We start from the raw sequence: 18,976 nt of genomic DNA, 5'->3' as shown, positions 1-18,976 counted from the left end.
CGTTAATGGCATTTACAATACTCTTTTGTAAACTGCATGTCTCCTGCCCCCTTTTTAATTGTGATGATGAGAGAGGAAGAGTTTTAGTCCAATCGGACAATGGGGCAGAAAACTGGCAAGATCAGTCGTAAAAGAGGAAACAAAAAAATGCTTCTGTATGATTTTTTAATACTAATTGATACTAAATGATACTAAACGTATATATAATTTAACAGGAATTAACAGTACATATACCTTTTCTGTTACATCGGGTGCCTTATATACGATTTCACTCATCAGTAGTCTATAAACTTCTTCAACAAATTTTTCTCCAGAATTGCTATCAATTATTGGTCCATTTAAGATGACACCATCCACAAGAACTGCATTCTTCTTCATACTCCTTGCTTCCCCAGGGCTAGGATCAGCTAAAAACAAAATAAGTTCAATTAGAAATATATATTTTTTAATGAGTTGTATACTAGTATTAATAAACTATTGTTGGCATTATAATGAGGTGTTATTATGTTTTATTACCCATTTGGGGCGCCATGATATCTGAAGCTTATCATTTCATAAAATTTACAGTGTTAATTTCTGAAAGTCAAAGCTGTAAGATATTAATTAGCATCAATAAACACAACATGATGGGGCTAGTAATAATAGTGTAGCTATTATTAGTTTGAGCAATTTATAGTGTTAATATTATGAACAATGAATTGTGTTACGAACAATGAATCGAGGATATTATTTTATTTGTTTAGTCTTTATTGTTTTTAGTTTAATTCGTTTTTTATTGTTTTTATATATTTTTTAATTACAAATAGGTCTTGTATTATAAACTTTAGATTTTTTATGGCTTTTATGTTGTGCCTTGATTCAATAAAATTATTACTACAGAATTTTTAGAATTATTCAGATTCATTGGCATTCTAAACTAACTTATCTTTCAGGCAAAAAACAGCTATGCCTTTGTTTGCTACCTTTTGTGTTTGTCATATATAGATGACAAAACTGACCTACCAATCTTAAAATTGACAACTGGACCAAATTATTATAAATTCTGTGGTTTTTCTCATTGTTTAATTTTTTTAACATTTTGTGACCTGAGGCCGTTGATGGCTAGATGCCCAGGTCAAACTTAGTTGAATTGGTTAACTTGATAATAACCTTATAATTAATTTAAATCTAAATTATTTTACATTGTTTTAAAGTAATGTAATTGTATCTAACAATCACACAGGTAAAAAGATGGCACTGAAGATCCCATTGCAGCTTAAAGATGGCAGTATATACCTACAGGCTGGATGCCTATATTGTCAATATAACAAAAAACAGTCAAAATATACAGGGCAGGGTGCTGGAGAATGTTAATTTACAATATGTGAGCAAGAAGTAGGTTAATTTTTTTAAATTATTTTAAAAAAATACCTAGCATCTCCCCAGAAGCTATACAAGCCCTTTCACCAGATAATAGTTATTGTATGTATCACAAATACACTATAGCACCTACACTTGGGTTATGCATTGCATGACAAATGCTGATATCTCAGTAGATGTATGCTTTACCATAATAATTTCATCCTCAAAATGTCACAAAAGTTGGTTTCTCAGCTGCTTTCATTGCATGATGAGGGGATCAGTGGAAGTAGAGTTACCCGAGAGAACTTAAGAACTTAAAGAGCTTCTGCTAAGGACTCTGAGGATTAATTGGTCCACAGCTACTGAGCTATGTACAGGCATCTTTTTTAGCTAAAGCATATGAAATAAGGCTGCAAACATAACATGATAAAAAGCTTCCAGTTCAATAAAGGATTTCAATTAGTAAAAACAATTTTTACTACTTAAAACAAAATAAATGTTAGTTTTAAAGAACCTTATTCTCCATATGAGCATACTAAAGCCAAGTAAGTTTGGTAATTATTGTATTTATTTATAAGTTATGGTGAATTCACATTAATTTGTTCATGCAGATTTGTAATTGTAATACCCAATTTTTGAATATTAAAAGTCAAACTTTTGTACCAAATGCCTAAAAAAGGTACATTCCAAATTTAATTTTTTTTTTGCAGTTAATAATTTTCTTTTAAAATGGTCATTACTGAGTTTAAAAATAATTTTGCATTGAAAAGGACATTGTGCTAAAGGCCATAGGATAAATCAAATTTTTTGCTTATTATTATCAATTAACTCATCATCAAACTCATCTTATTAGACAAGAAGTAAAGTTCTATAATAAATTAAAAAAAATGTAAAATAATATTTTACATAGTCTGGCAACTTCATGCTTGAAAACTGGCAAAATATTTTTCTTTTCTTTAATAAATGGATTCTGAAAATATTAGCAGCGCATATGTTAAAAAAAAAAAAAATAAAGATTTTCTCTTTCACAGGGTGTATGCATACTTTTTAGGAGGATTGGGGTAATTATGTTGTTTTAGCAAAATCAATGTTTGAATAAGCACATAAGGATTTTTTGTCTAGAACACAGCTCAGTCTACGATCATGGCATAGCTGGCTGCCAGGAATTAATGGACTCCAGTTTGGCAAATCAAGATGGCCAAAAATCCCAAACCTAAAAGAGGACTGGAAGAAGATGTTGAAGTGAGTTTACTTAAAGCTTAAAGATGAGTTTACTTAAAGTCTTGTGAACAGGCAGGTGAATTTATTTTATTGCAGAAAAAGAATCCCACCCTAAATTTACAGTCTTTCTATATGAACAACTGCAGAATAGTTGGCATTTATTCTACCACTGAGGTACTTGCTCTATGGAGATCAGTCCTAATATATCCTCGTCCTACACAGTAGTATTGGTCAAACATCTGAACAATAGAATTTAATCACATGGATACTTTGTACCAGCCAATAAACTTGAAAATTGCAAAATCTTTCTGTCGCTACAAAATAGGACAGGCTCTTTTTTTTAATTTCTTCATTATTTTATAAAGCTATTCAAGTCTATCAAAGAAAAATATTTTTGTTTCCAATAATTTATTATCCAGGGCCGTAATAGTTTATTTAGGGCCAGAAGTACATTGTAATGAATTGACATATCTTACAGTCAGTTTTATTGTCTTAGGCCAGAAAAGCCATTTTAACATCTCATCAATTTAGACTGTCAATTTTCAATTATAGAGGATGGCAAAAATGTTAATATGGTAATGGTCACTGCTGTTATATAATGCTACCCCCAAGTTTGGATCCGAGCTAATTTGACCACAGATTGGAACTAGGAATTTGAGCAATTTAAGTTCTGATATAACGTTACATTGCCTGTTGGCTATAGGTATAGTAGGTCATTGAGCAATGACAGCTGCCACTGTCTGGTTGAGCTCTACTATACCAGTCATTGACAGGAATAGAAAGGCTCAGCCAGTCCTGTTATTGGACTATAACAACTGTAATCATCTAGCAGAGGGTTTGAGATGCTAAATGATGACAGCTGTCATAGTCTCTCTAAAACAGCTGTCATTGCCCAAATTAGCTATTTCCTACTATATATTTGACAAATATAGTATGCCTTAATAAACCAATACATATATGCATTTTATATTTCAAATGCCTTTATTTATGACAACCACATAATGGACCTAATTTATCAAAGCGTTCCAAGGCCAGAGAACAAAGACTATCATGAAAAAACCTGAGTGATCCAGCAAACCTAGAATGGATCTGGTCCAGGATTGAAAACATTTGTCCAAGAATTTACATAGGAACTCCATTCCAGGTTTGCTGGATCACCCAGGTTCACCAATGATTATCTATCCTCTTCAAGCATGTAGAGTTTTAATAAATCAGGCCCAATATGTAGGCATTTCTGAATAGTTGAGGCTGACATACCTTTTATCTGATATGAAACAAATTAGATGAAAGATGCAGTCATACAAAACCTACAGGAGCACATGCTTGCTACTCATACAGTATACCTAACTGGGCATGAGAAAAATGATAATTTTAGGTTTAAAGCATCATTTTTCTTAGATTTACTTATTATACAAATTATACTTAAATACAAAAAAGTCTGCTAGCAGATGAAGCTACTATATTGGCCAGGATAAGTACCATAACATATGAAATATAGTGGGACATACAGTAGTCCTCAATGCATGGGGCAGCTCCCTAAACTCTCCAGACTGCATGATTTCTATGATGAATCATAAAACGTTCAGGTATCATAAAGTATAAATGATTTAGTCATTTGTTATAAAACACAAAATTTCACATTTAGTTTCCAACACTGCGTAGTTAATTTATTAAACCTGCTGAAAATAATGCCAAAAATGTGCTCAGCATAAAAACAGCACAAAGGAGGAAAAAACAGTCATGTTAGCATATAAATAATAGAATATACTTATATGTGCTTTCTTGCAGTTAGAGGAAGAATGGCTGCATCTTCCCATAAAATGCACTTATTTGACAGTAATTAATTACCCTCCACCCCTTTGTTTTCAATTATTTAATATTTGAGTTGCCTGAAAGGAGAATATAAATCTCATTCTTTTCTGCACTATTTGCAAACATGTGTCAGCGCAGTGAAGCTTTAAAGCGACAATCATTCTCTGAAATCGTTCCTATCACACATCATTAACCCTTTCATCACCTGTGTAACCAGATCATGTTCTCCTGACAGTAAATATTACTTTTTTCTTTTCTTTTGGACGTTCAGGCTCAGTTGAGTTAAACTGGCAAGATAAAACATACCATTTTTTTTTTTTTTTTATAGTATGAGAAGTAATTCCAATAGGGAGATCCTGCCTGAGTTATAGCTAAAAAGACCGGTTAATCTGCAGACGTTGTGACAAGAGCAGTTTCATTCATTTCATATTTAACAACCTGAGAAGTGTTAAATTGCGCTGTGAAATATAGATAGAGAAGAGCGGAGTCACATTCTGGAACTTCAATTATGTAATGCAGGATTAGGAACAACTGACATATTATCAAAAAGAAATGGGCTAAACCTGGGATTAGGGATTACCAGCAGCAAGGTGAGTTCACACACTTAATTTTGTAGCTGTAATACCTAAAAGGGCACTAAGAAGATGACATCTAGGTAGAATATGTGCTACATGATAAGGATATAGAAACAAGAAAATAGTAACAGGGTAAATGGTGTAAGGAGAATAAACGTGGAGGATACTGCTGTTGTCAAATCGTATTACAGTACAAACTATGGAATATTTTAGGTAAATGTGATGTAGTGTTATTAAAAAGCTAAATATATAGGGCACAAGATACACTTAAAAATAATTAATGTCTGAATGAAGATACTAAATACTGAAAGGGTAAATTACAACACAGAGACCATGTCTATTCCACGCTCATGTGATACACTGCGCAGAAGTAGACAGCCGAATTAAACAAAATAATCACAAACACTTATGTAGTAGTGGTTAACACTGATATTTAGGTTTGTTTGATATTTATAAAGTGGATTTGCAATGCAACATTCTCTGGTGGAGAATCAATTACTACCATTTATTACACATGGACCTGATAGATTGCCAGCAGAGAATGTTGCTGAATTTCAGATTCACTGCTTTATAAATTAGAAGACCCCTTAGACTCCAGTTTCTTGCTAAATAGTGTATCACATTCTTCATCAGAAGAATTGTGTTTGTGTAGATTGACAAATGCAGCATGCTTTGGGATAATTTCACTTTGCAATTGAGATCAATTTAGGATTTTTTTATCCCTTTTTTTTTCTAGGTTCTTTTGGGGATTGTTTTGATGGTTTTGTGCTTGTGTCTGACATAATATATTAAGAATTCATTCACGGAAGGCATATGAAGTGTGGTTGGCCTCCTTCTAAGCTGCAGTTTACCTCCTTCTAAACCCCTTCTAAGATGCATCATCATGTTTTAGGCTGTTATTAAGATTTCATTGATCCACATCGAAAATTTAATGGCACAAGTAAGAAACCAGAAGTGCTGTATAAACGAGGTCTGACTGGTAATAAAGCATCTAAAGAACAGAAATTGTCAATATAAGTTGTTGGCTTTATGTTACTTAGTCTCCAATAGTAATGCAATCTTCTCCATACTGTGTATCACAATATAAACATCTATTTTACCAGAAACAACATATTTTATTATTAGTTTTACATAATTTTGGGCCAGAAATACAGTTGATGTAGAGCAGTGAGGAAGCAGTGGTCTTTCTGCAGATGTTAGACACTCTCCATAACACTCCAGTTAAAGGTTTGACTACCTAGAGCAGAGGTCAGCCAACTTTTTTGGCCACTAGGCCATTTCAGGGGTGGGCAGGAGCACACTAGTCCGGACTCTCCCGCCCTAATGGCTTCACCCTTGGACTTTAAGCACACTAGGCCGGATTCTCTCGCCCTAATGGCTTCGCCCTTGGACTTTAAAAAAGTCATAAAATCATACATAATAATAATACCAATATTAGTTATAGAATATTACCAAAATAATATGTTATGCACACAAATATCAACACAGATTATAACAAAATAAAACCATAAAAAATCTTTAGTTGAGCCAGTTATGCATATTGTATTAATTAGTAAAAGAATGTATTTCGAAGTACAAAATCCAAATGCAAACAAGGAATTAATAATAAAAGTTAATGTATCATGCTTTGCTTTATCAATATTTGCCTAGAACCAAGAATAAAGAAATCACAAGTCAAGATAAAATGATAAAAAGATTTTAATCTAATAATCTTGACTAGTGATAAGCCTGATTGATTCATTTTTTTTTTATTAACATGAAAATCTCAGAGAGTGAATGATTATTTAGAGGAAGGCATAATATTATAATTTTCCTGTTTTTAAGGGTTGCAGTGTGATTTTAGTTGTTGGTAATGCCTACTGTATATGATTACCGGTTATCTGTTAAATTATCAACAAGGAGGAAGGATCCCTTTATTGTAATCAACATTACCAGGGAAGTGAATGCATTAAATAACTTATTACGGCGAGCATGAAAATCTGCAGCACTTATTCCATTTTAAATGTAACTAATATTTGTTTAGAGACATTTTAATATATATTATTTATTTTAATATATATATTATTATTAATATTAAACAGGATTTATATAGCGCCAACATATTACGCAGCGCTGTACATTAAATAGGGATTGCAAATGACAGACTAATACAGACAGTGATACAGGAGGAGAGGACCGTGTCCCGAAGAGCTTACAATCTAGTAGGTGGGGGAATTTCACACACAATAGGAGGGGAGATATGTAGTGGTGGGAAGTAGTGATGGTTTCAAATGACAGAAGAAGCCGGGTAGACAAGTTTGAAAAAATGGGTTTTGAGCGCTCTTTTAAATGAGCAGAAAGTAGGAGCAAGCCGAATAGGACGAGGAAGACCATTCCAGAGAGTTGGAGCAGCTCTAGAGAAGTCTTGTATCCGCGCGTGTGACGAGGTTATGAGTGAGGAAGTCATTAGTAGGGGAGTATTTTTTAACCATGTCAGAAATGTAAGTGGGACAATAACTGTGTAGGGATTTGAAGGCAAAGCACAGGAGCTTGAATTTGATTCTAAGGTGATATATATATATATGAGACTTTTACTTTGTAACATCCAAACTATGCAATGGCATGGTAAAGGGAGAACGCATATTATTTTTAGAAACTTTTTCAAAAGTTGTTACTTTTCTAACAATACAAATGGTATGATATTTCAGATCTCTCTCTCTCTGACTATTAAAAACAGCTGATATGTTTGGCACTTTTTAAATACTTGTCAGTATTTGGTATCTATACATCATGGGCTGCATTATTCTACACACTCCCTCTTCATAGTTATACTACAAAGCCCAGGCCCACTCAGAACACAATAGTAATTGTGATGGGTATTGGATTTGGTAATGTTACCCAACTGGTAGGCTTTTTTTGTCCCTTTCTTCATCTAAATCAGCCAGATACCAAATGGCATATAGGTTGGCACCTGGAATCAGGTTGGCCAATCAATACACTAGATGTGTCAAGGTATCTAGTCTCTAAAATGTTTAATAGGTTGTCCAGATACCTAGGCCTTGAGCTGCATTTGGAGTCAAATGGGATCCTTAATATTATTTTACCACTGTAACATACATGTATTGTGCTGAAACAAACAACTCTATTCAATTCCATCAATCCAATTAAGAACATAACTAAATTTAGGCACTTTCTCATTTCTTACTGCAAGCAGGAATCAAAACAGAATTTGCAATCTCTTTATTAAGGTAACTGAAAATGCAAATTTCAGAAAGGGGAACTAATGGAAAAAGCGTACCAGTTTTCAACTTACTTCCACAGTGAATGGACAAGATTAAAGCTTACCTAAACTTAGAATTTTTAATTTACATTGAAGGGTAGACAACCCTTTTATTCACAGTAAAAAATTGTTTGTTAGTTTGTTAGTGTTTTTTTTTAAAAAGGGTGCAGCACCACCCCCTTAATTCTCGATCACCTAGGTGATCAAGAATGAACGTCACGCATACCGAGAGGCTTCTGGCTGCTCCTCTCATTAATAGGGGAAACAATTGCTGATCTCACGCATGCGCAGTAAGAACGGCAAGTTTTTTCCCAATCTACATCACCCGATCTCGCTCCTGGGTAGTGCGAGATCGGGTGATGTAGGAAGAAAAACACGAAAGAAGAAAATGTCAGCGCCTGGCTCTCCCTCCTCGCCTGGCTGAAGACAGATACCGGGACAACGAGGGCCCCCATGGAAGAAACCTCCCAGCGAATTGACTGATCTGTGGGGTTGAACATAAGTGCGATTTTTTGTTTTGGGTTAGTTTTGGGTTTACTTCTGTTTTAAGATAGAAAAGAATAGATTTTCCCAAAACTAGTAGTGATTAACCATGTTCTTCATATGAACTTCTAAGTAAGGTAAAGTGATTAAGAACTTTTGAGTAGTTATCAACTAAGTAAATTGGCAAATGTTATGATTCTTGTAAACAATGGCAATAGATTTGTCTCTTTTGCAGATTGGACAAGACTACATGTTTACAGATTTACCAGAAGCATAAAGTGATGAATAGGTGACAGTCCTAAATTGATCATGGATAAACTTAGGCAACTGTCATTGATATGTTTTTAAACTCTATGGGTAATTATATAAAGAATTTAATTAATGAATAATTGAAACAGGAAAGCTCAGTTATTAAAGTCCACATGTTACGGGAATACTTCAAATTACAGTATTATAATTCACTATGTAGAATGTTGATGATTTACTTTCCCCATAGTAATCCATAATAACTTTGTCACTACCTAATATTGAGCAGCTAGTCTTGTTTTGTTATGTCTATAGTATTTTTTTTTGGATGAGATTCAGCTCTGTATCTTATTTGACCTTTTTTCTGTGCCTGTCAGCCATCATTGCCAACTTTTTTTTCTAAGAACTGATTATTTCTTGTAGCCTAAGGTACTGTCAAAAATCCAATGCACACACTTTCATCTTTATTCCCTTGAAGCTGAAGTGCTAATCACATGACCATTTATAAATTGGGGCTTGAGCAGGTAATGTTTCAGAAACCAAAAAGATGTCAATCAAACTCTTCCCTTAAAGAGATAAATACAATTACAATTCAATAAAGTGACCACAGATGTGGTCTGCAATTTACTTGTACATTTCTATATAGTACTGTGATAAACAGAGGCATATATATATATATATATATACACTGAACATAGTTGATTCAATGTCAGCAGTTCTCTCAGTTCTGTTTCCAATGGAAAAAACTCAATACCCAAAGGCAAACAAAATGTATTTTCCTCTAGCAGATGCCTAGATTTATAAAATGTGTAATTGGCAATATCCTTTCATAATACATTACGGAAGTACAAAATTATTATTTAAGAACAAATACAAAAACTAAGCCATTGGAACAAATGATCTGAATTGAAAAAAAAACAATGCTAATGACACTTAGTCAAATTTCTATAATTACTACTGGATATACCTGGTATATATTTGCAAGGTTAATGTTTTCCAACCACACTATGCAGCTCACTGATATAAAATTGTACATTCGGAATGAAACATGCATCAAATGTATTTTTTATGGTGAGTTATATGAAAATAAAAACATTTTAGAAGGGTAAAATTTAAATATGACTCCCTTTAATCTTTTGTGATAGCTATTGTCTATTAATGATCTCCAATCTGTCTTGTGGTTCTTGTGAATAACATTCCTACTAGGTGCTTTGTCACACATTTTACAGGCAAAAATGCATAACATGAAAAAATCTACTGCTTTCTTTAGTCTTTACTTCCAATAAAAATGTAACAGTGCAAAGTGTCCTGCATGCTGCAAGTTGGGTACATTACCTGCAGCTTGCAACTTTAGTAAATACATACAACCTGTTTCCTACTGAAGCATGATGCTAAGTACTTTTCAACTACTGCTATAAAAAAGAAGATCAAGGTTGTATTTGTCCATAAAGGAAAATCCATCAATTTGCTATAGCTATTGGATCAATGACAATGAAATAAAGCACCGATTCTAAGCAGTAACTAACAATACTGACCACCACCTATGGATTATATTCTGGTACCTGCATACACATATTTTTAGATTTTAAAGTTGCAATGTAAAATATTGTGCAGGCATAAAATAAAAAACAATATGTAAGCTTGTAGTATTTCTTATACACATCTTTATTAGCAAAGTAACTCGGGCACTTGTGGGTATTTGGCACAGTAAAGTTGATTCTTTAGAATGACAAATGGGTGAAATATGTAGATATATGAATACCAGTGGGTGCTGAGAAGTTCCTGGCTTTGCCCCCTTCCAGATTAAATAGAAAAATGCGTGTGGTGGCATATGGCAGCCTAATATCTTAGTATGTAACTGTGCAAATATCAGGTCTTTGCGATTCTTAAAACAGTTTTTTCTTTTAGTGGGAAGCTGTGATGGCAGAGGCACAAGCAGGTTTCACGTCGTTGGAGTTACGGGCTGTCATGAGATTTTTGTTTCTCCACGAAAAGAAAGGACACTTCTCCTCCAGTGTTTTTGACATCTCAGTGTGAATGTCCTTTGCTGACTTTCCCTGGAGAAACAAAAACTTCATGACGGCCCGTAACTCCAACGACGTGAAACTTGCTTGTGCCTCTGCCATCACAGCTTCTCACTAAAAGAAAAAACTGTTTTAAGAATCGCAAAGACCTGATATTTGCACAGTTACATACTGAGATATTAGGCTGTCATATGCCCCTACACTCATTTTCTATTTTATCTGGAAGGAGGCAAAGCCAGGAACTTCTTAGTAGTGTACAAGGGAGCTTCAGTTTCTAATTGACTGACACACGGGAACCTGCTGCATTATCAACATGACCAAGAAATATCTTTTGTCATTTAGATTTCATAGTTTAAAGGTATGGGGCCCGATTTAATAAAGCTCTCCAAGGCTGGAGAGAATACGCTTTTATCAGTGAATCTGGGTAATCCAGCGAACCTGGAATGGATTTCCTAAAAGTCATTAGCTATTTGTTAGCAAATGTTTTCAATCCTGTACCAGATACATTCCAGGTTTGCTGGATCATGCAGCTTCACTGGTAAAAGTGTATTCTCTCCAGCCTTTGAGAACTTTAATAAATCAGGGCCATAGAGTACATGAAGAAAAGAGCTCTTTTTTTCTTGGGAATCAATGTAAAATTGACACACAGCATGCACTAGTTTTGTTCAAGATAAGCAGTAAATGAATACTATAAAAAAAAAAAAAACTTGTATTTTTTGAAACCCTGCCCTGGTAGAATTAAAATTTGACTAAAGCTTATTAACAAAGAAAATTAGCAAGAAAATAAGTTTGTCATTGTGGTCTAAAAGTCCTTTTACATTGAAAAGGTTTATGTTTGTATAAAAATTTTGGGAAAATGTATTGCCCAATTTACATGGTAAATCCGCATCCTCCTCTTGGTGGAGTTTCTTGTGATGTTGCCCTTACCACATCCTGAGAGTTCTAATTGCATTCTTAGTAAGATAAAAATAAGTGCAAATACAATATGAAGAGAGTGAGATCATCTTGTGTAGACTAGGTGGGCAGAGCTAGAAAAGCAGGTCTTAGGGTCATAGTCATATATCTCAACAAAACCAACTCTTCTTCATTCCAAAATACCAGTTTTTGGTCTTTACCGTTGCAGGTACAAAGGTCTTAGGGTCATAGTCATAAATGTCAACAAAACCTGATGCATTCTAAAATATGAATTTTTGATCTTTACCTTTGTATGTGCAAAGGTCTTAGGGTCATAGCCATATAGGTCAACAAACCCAACACTGCTACATTCTAAAATGCCAATTTTTGGTCTTTATGTATCAGAAATGGAACTATTATTTTGCAGAATAAAAACCATATAATAAGTGTACACTAATATATGTAATGCAGCACAAAATTTTAATAGCTTGCTGTATTAAATATGACCATGTGGGGAACAAATGCAGATGTTTCATATTAACAATTTTATACAAGTCTAGACAACCTATTTAAATATCAAATATCATATTAAATATCAAGATTAAAAAAAGAAATTATTGGTAAGATCCAACAGCATATCATCCAACAAGGTTTGTGTTTCTATGTAGACCATACAAATTGTTATACCTGTGGGTATACAACTTCTTCAAGCTATGTTCCTGTCTTTGGAATTTTGCCAGCATGACAATTGGCAATTTTTGTATACTTTTTTTATTACATTACACCAGGCAACTTGCCAGACTAATAAAAGTAAAAGAGCTTTACACTAAACGGTTATAGATTTTGTATCATATTGTTGTAACACCAGTCTGGGCACAATTCCAAAATAAAACTTTCCTACAAAGAAACATGTATCTTAAGTTTTAAAATATTGTTTACTAAACACTTATTACATTATGATTAATGATTTAGCTATTAATAAAATATTTATATACACAGTGTGCACAGTTTTTATTGCCTTCAAATAAATAAAGCACAGAAAATTATATATTTTTTGTGGCATCGTTGTAAAAATTCCTTAGTAATTAGCCACAGATTTTGTTTAATAATGAAAAATATTTAAAAATAGTATTCTTATAAATCCTATATTGTACATTTACGTATACTATATCTGCTAGATTTTGTAATGAAAACCCCAATGGAGAAGCATCTTAGATGTAAAATCTATTTTTTCAGTTTGGTGTATGTCACTACAATTTTTTAAACAAATCAGCTCTTCTGAACACAGAATAAAGTAGTTACACAGACAATAAGATTGATAACATAAAAACATTAAAAAAATGAATACATTGGGCCTAAGTCATTGAGGATCTCCAAGACTGGAGAAGATAGACTATCATGGAAGAACTTTTTGGATCCAGCAAACTTGGAAGAGATGTCCTAAAAATCATTTGTTATTAGATGGTAAATGTTTTCAGCCTGTACCAGGTTCTCCCATGAAAGTGTATCTTTTTGAGTCATGGAGAGCTTTAATAAATTAGGCCTAATGCATTTGTTTTGCACTGGATTATTGTGACCTACTGATGTGGTCTACTTAAAGCTATGCAGTTATCACAGAACTGTGAAAAAATAATATTAATAGACCATTAAAAGAAAAAAATAGTTATTTATGCTGCAGTATTTCTCTTAATCTAAATCTGTCTCCTGGAGTAGTTCCATGTCATTGCAATTAGGGATGAGCGAGCGAATTTAATAAATGCGAATTGGACCACAAATTGCTGCAAATTAGACCGCTCTCGCTTACCAAACATGTAGGTGAGAACAGCCTTTGTAAATTCGGACGTTGAGACCAAATTTTTGGAACCTGCAAGACCAATCGGGGGGCAGCTCCGCTCCCCTGATTGCTGTTGCAGCCCTGTACTATGTGTTCCTGGATAGAGTTTCTCTGTCCAGGAAAACAGTGTGAGTCTCACAGCTGGCTGCTCATGAATGAATGCAAGCATGGGAAAAATCCTCTGATTTTTCCCACAGCCGTGTTAATTTATAAACGCAAGCAGCATGACTCACTCTGAGAGGAGGAGTATGCCGACTGCATTTATAAGCGGAGCCATGAGAATCCTCCTCTCAGTGAGAGATCCCCAGGCACTACAGGTCAGAATGAGGGATCGCTCACTGACAGGAGGATTCCCACGGCTGTATTTATAAATGCAGCTGCCATAATCCTCCTATAGTGATTTCCATCGGAACCTCAAGGAAATTTTTGCGATAATGCATTTGGGACTTATGATCTCTAATTGCAATTGTCCTTAGTATTCTGAGTTTTTTGCATTCTGTATTCTGCACAAGAGAACTTTCACTCCTTGTAATTAAAAATACATTTGAGTAAAATTCCAGGGAAAATTAAAAATTACCTTTACACTGCATGGGTTTAATTGCTCATTTCTGCCCAAGGTAACACTAAAATTATTTTTACTTTCCTTAGCTCTCACTCCATCATGATTCCCTTCATCTTCTCCTAGGTGCTCTGTTCATCAGTTGCAGATTCTAATGTCATCACATGCAATGCAAGACAACATTCCTGCACTGTATGTCAGGGAGCCCACCTACAATCTGGTGTGTCAGACGGAAGGGGCGAGTGCTATATTGAGGTATGTAATAGGCTTTTTCCCGGGCAAAAGCTGAAGCTAAGCAAATATTGCCTAGACAAAAGAGAATATGTAATTTGGATTGAATCTTGCTTTTTCTTTTAAATTTGTGCAGTAATCTAGTGTGAAGCTTTGTCTTTGTGCAGAAGGTTTCAGTAATTAAAACCAGTCATTGCTGCTCTCTTCACTTGAGACTGGTTCTGTATCTGCTCCGTTTTGTAGTTTTTTGCAGGTAGACAGTAATGGGGTGGGCTGGCTGGGTCCCTCCTACAACTCTATTCATTAGACCTGATTTATTAAACCTCCCCAAGGCTGGAGAGGACACACCTTCAGCAGTAGAGCTGGGTGATTCAGCAAACCTAAAATAGATTTGCTAGCAAAACTGGTTTTGAATCCGGGACCAGATCCATTCCAGGTTTGCTGGATCGCCCAGCTTCATTGCTGAAAGTGTATCCTCTCCTGGCATGGAGAGCTTTAATAAATCAGGGCCACTGCACAAGCTTAGTAAATTGCTGTGATTATATCACTACTAATTGTGCAAGGTAATAACTAATAATAAGGATACTAGGTAATAATGTAATGATAAGATTGCAAATGCATTTAGTTCACAAAGTGAATTTATTTCCTATATCCTAAGTTTATCGATTATTATATTTAAATAAAGATTCTTGTTCCTAGAGTTCAGTACCTCCGTATAGCATAAAAGGGATTATACTGAATATTTATTCTCAAAAGCAAAGAAGCTTAAAGCAGTTCCATAATTAAGCACTGCAACCAGGCAGGATTTTTTTTTTTTTGCAGAAGGGACAGCAATTTGCTTACTATTATAAAACAATCTTACCTGTCCCAAGGTTGCTAAAGGTAAATGAACTCCCATGTGTCATCCTGGCCTGGCTGAGGACCAAATGGAGGACATGATGAAGATGGTGGCACTCATGATGAAACAAGTACAGGTCAGTGTAATTAAAAAAAATGTGACCAGGCAGATAAGTTTTTTTTATTGCAGAAGAGACAGGCGATGAACCTGCCTGCTTCCATTTTTTTACTTTACTTCTGCTATAGAAAAGTGCCTTCTCCACATCTCCACTGATTTCAAAAGTCTGCAGGTCTACAGATTTCTAAATATGGACACCCACGGAGGTACAGCTTTTTGTTCTTTGCATCTGACTCACCCACATGTTTCAAAAATGACAAGTTAAATAGAGACTTCAATTCCCACCTTAAAGCTATAAACAAAGCAGATTATATCTACAGAAAAATCACATTTTCAAATGATCAGTAAACCAAAAAGCTATAAGAAGGAAGTTTTCCAGTTGTTCTGCAAAGCTAAATTCTACACTGTCTGTTTATGGGTCTAAAAAGTGACAGTGTAGTCTAACTGACCAATCAGGAGCTTTTAAAAGTTCAAGTTTTTCTTTGCATATTGCTGTCCATGTAGTGAAGTAACATGTAGTTCAAAGTAAGCTTTGGGCACAGCATGTGTTTTAAAATGTTTGCCAAGTTTGAATTTCCCAGAGAACTGAAAGATTGACTTTAAATCCCCCTAATAGCTGAATTAGTTGAAAAAGTGGGCTTTAAGTACATGGCAAAAAGGAAACATTATAATAGTTCAAATGTATCACATATCAGTGTGTGTCTGGGCATGTGTCTTAAAGTGACTGTTATTGCCCTGTGTGTGTGGAACAAAAAATATAGCAAGGAAGGCTAATTATTTAAAAAAAAGTGAAGGAATTTTGGAGTCATAGTTGGTGGAACAGGTATGTACTTTAACATTCTTGTGCGCTGTGCTAATTCATTTTGAATGGGATATAAACCAACTGCAATGCAACTACAACACGTGTAACTACACAGTTAGCTTATCACCTGTAGTCATTAGGAAGTTTACATGCCAAATATAATATTTGTCTTTTTTCTACAGTAGAGCAGCCAAAAAAAAAGGATGTACAATACTTGGATTTGAGGTAATTATGTAGGAATTAGTTTTGACAATTTCACTTTAACAGTTCATAAATTTTTAGCTTGTCAAGGAATGGTAATTTACAGTGTTAACTAGAACCTTTCAAAAGTGACAGAAAGCATCAAGATGTTTGAAAGATTATATTCTTTTAGATAACAAAAATAAGGAATAACTTTTTTGTAGCTGTCATTACTTTAGTCTCAAGAATTCCATTTTCATTAGTTCTATAAACATCCCAAAAAAGTTTGTATATGTAGTTTATATAAACGATGTAAGTTTGCAAAGCATTGGACTATTCATGGTTTGGCAGATAACTTCCTTTTTGAAATAGGGGCTGATGTACAATCCAAAAGATAAGACTGGTATAATGTTGCAAATATTTCAGTATCTCGTTGGTTAGTGATAGATACAAAGTAAATATAAGAACCTACATGTGAAGTTAAGGAGTGCAAGCTATTGAAATTGGTATGATGAGTTGATCACCTGCTTAGTTCAATAATTGCCTGCCATATCCCCACAGTATTGTAGCAATTCAAAATATCCAGAAAGAAAGGGGACATAATTGGCACATGAAATGCAAGAGGGCACGATCTGAACATCAATTTTGCTCATAAATTGGACCATAGTATATCAAATGGTTTAACAGCTAACAGTATAGCATCTCACAACATTAGAGGGTGTCTCGACGCGTTTCACGGTCAATGCCGCTTCATCAGGATAATAACGTTGAGAGATAATTACTTATAGAATATATTATACATTACAGTATCTTGTCATCCTTATTCAAATGTAAATTGGGCCTCGAAGCAAACCAAGAGTCCATGATGAGGGTAAGTGCAAACCCATAGCCTTCTGAGGCTGATTGCAGGAGCTAAGAGCTGGGACCTGTGGTCTATCCCCTTCATTTTTGAAGTGGCAATTTATCTACATCTATAGAGGGATTCCCCTGTTATCGCCTATCGATTTGCACTTACCCTCACCATGAGCTTTTGGTTTGCTTTGAGGCCCTATATATATTTGAATGAAGATGACAAGATACTGTAATGTATAATACATACTATAAGTAATTATCATTCAAGGGTATTATCCTGATGAAGCAGCATTGACCGTGAAATGCGTCGAGACACCCTCTTATGTTGTGAGATGCTATACTGTTAGCTGTTAAACCATTTGATATACTATGGTCCAATTTATGAACAATGTTGATGTTCAGATCATGCCGCCTTGCATGTTAAGACAAATGGCATAATATTTTATTGGTGTTTATTATTTTTTAAATAAAAAAAATTGTTTTTTGATTTTATACATTTGCCAATTAAGTCCCCTTTCTTTCTGCATATTTTGAATTGCTAAGGAGTGCAAAACACGATAGCACATTTGTCATCATCTGAATCTTCTCTTATAAACTTTTGGTTGTTGTGCCTTTCCTTTAAGGGACAGCTGTGTGTTCTTAAATTTTCTGATATTTTCTTCCTGTCAAAGCTGAAATGTCGTCTAAGTGTCAGAGCACCCATGGGGACTGACCTATCTTCTGCCTCAGTACATTGTTCTGGTAGGAGAAGGACAACCTCTCTTTGTGCTCCAAACACAGTTTTTAGTTTCTTCCACAATAGAATAAATCTAATGCTTGGGACTAGATATCTCATGTTCTTGTGCACTGACCATAATGCTCATGCATGCCCCAAGCATGACACTGAAGCACAAAAGCACAACAGTGGCACATAATAGTACAGACCTGTCTGGAAACAAGCATGTTCGGGTGACAAAGTTAGGCCTCTGGGGTGACCCTGAATAACAGCATTAGCCACCCTTATAGGCTGATATAAAACGCACTGAACCTTTCAAGGTTCATTATAAACAACAGAAGGTTTAACACAAAAAGTGGAACAAAAAAAAAACACTAATATAAGGTATGCTGCTACATTTTGTTTTCTGCATGGAGGGTTTAATAACACTTTAAGTAATTCCTAAGGGATAATGTTTATTGTAAGAATGAAGACTTTGATTATTACAAATGTCCTCCTGTTTTCTGTCCCCGTTTTTCGAAATACTAATCCATCCTGAGAGAATATTATAACAAGGGCTTTTTTCTGGAGCTCGGCATGCTCGTTCTCTTCCCGCCATTAATAATCCAATAGGAGCTCCTCAACATCCAATAATGAAGCATATAAAAGGTTTCCTATAAACTAGGCATATGGTATATGAGCAAACTGTATCTGTTACAACAAAAAATCAAAGAACTGCTCATTCACACAATTGTAGCTAAACACTCAGTGTGACTATGAGAACAACATCTGTTTCTATGGAGCATGCTACTGCTATATTTAGATGAATGGTATACATCATAATAAAAATAAATGCACCATGCTGAAACATTTCTGCAACCAAAGCCAATTTTACTTATTACTAAGCTGTAGTTATTGCGTGATCATTACAACATAAAGTACTTTATTATCCCAAAGCAAAGCTTACATTTTTTTTATTTTAGTAAAGTGCTTGTATTACTTAAATCCTTATAG

The 18,976-nt window shown here is 34.6% G+C and overlaps 1 protein-coding gene across 1 annotated transcript in view; it reads right to left on the bottom strand.

The window, feature by feature from the left end:
• GADL1 (glutamate decarboxylase like 1) overlaps window positions 1-18,976 on the bottom strand; it is a 150,903-nt gene that overhangs the window by 114,115 nt on the left and 17,812 nt on the right. Inside the window, exon 2 of the mRNA XM_072412378.1 lies at window positions 235-407. Coding sequence (XP_072268479.1) covers window positions 235-407 — 173 coding nt within the window. The remainder of the gene's footprint in view (window positions 1-234; window positions 408-18,976) is intronic.

The sequence above is a fragment of the Pyxicephalus adspersus genome, chromosome 5 (assembly GCF_032062135.1).
Source record: "Pyxicephalus adspersus chromosome 5, UCB_Pads_2.0, whole genome shotgun sequence".
In the NCBI taxonomy this organism is placed as follows: domain Eukaryota; kingdom Metazoa; phylum Chordata; class Amphibia; order Anura; family Pyxicephalidae; genus Pyxicephalus; species Pyxicephalus adspersus.
The sequence above is the reverse complement of the archived record's forward strand: the minus strand, read 5'-3'. Positions and strand labels throughout refer to the sequence as shown.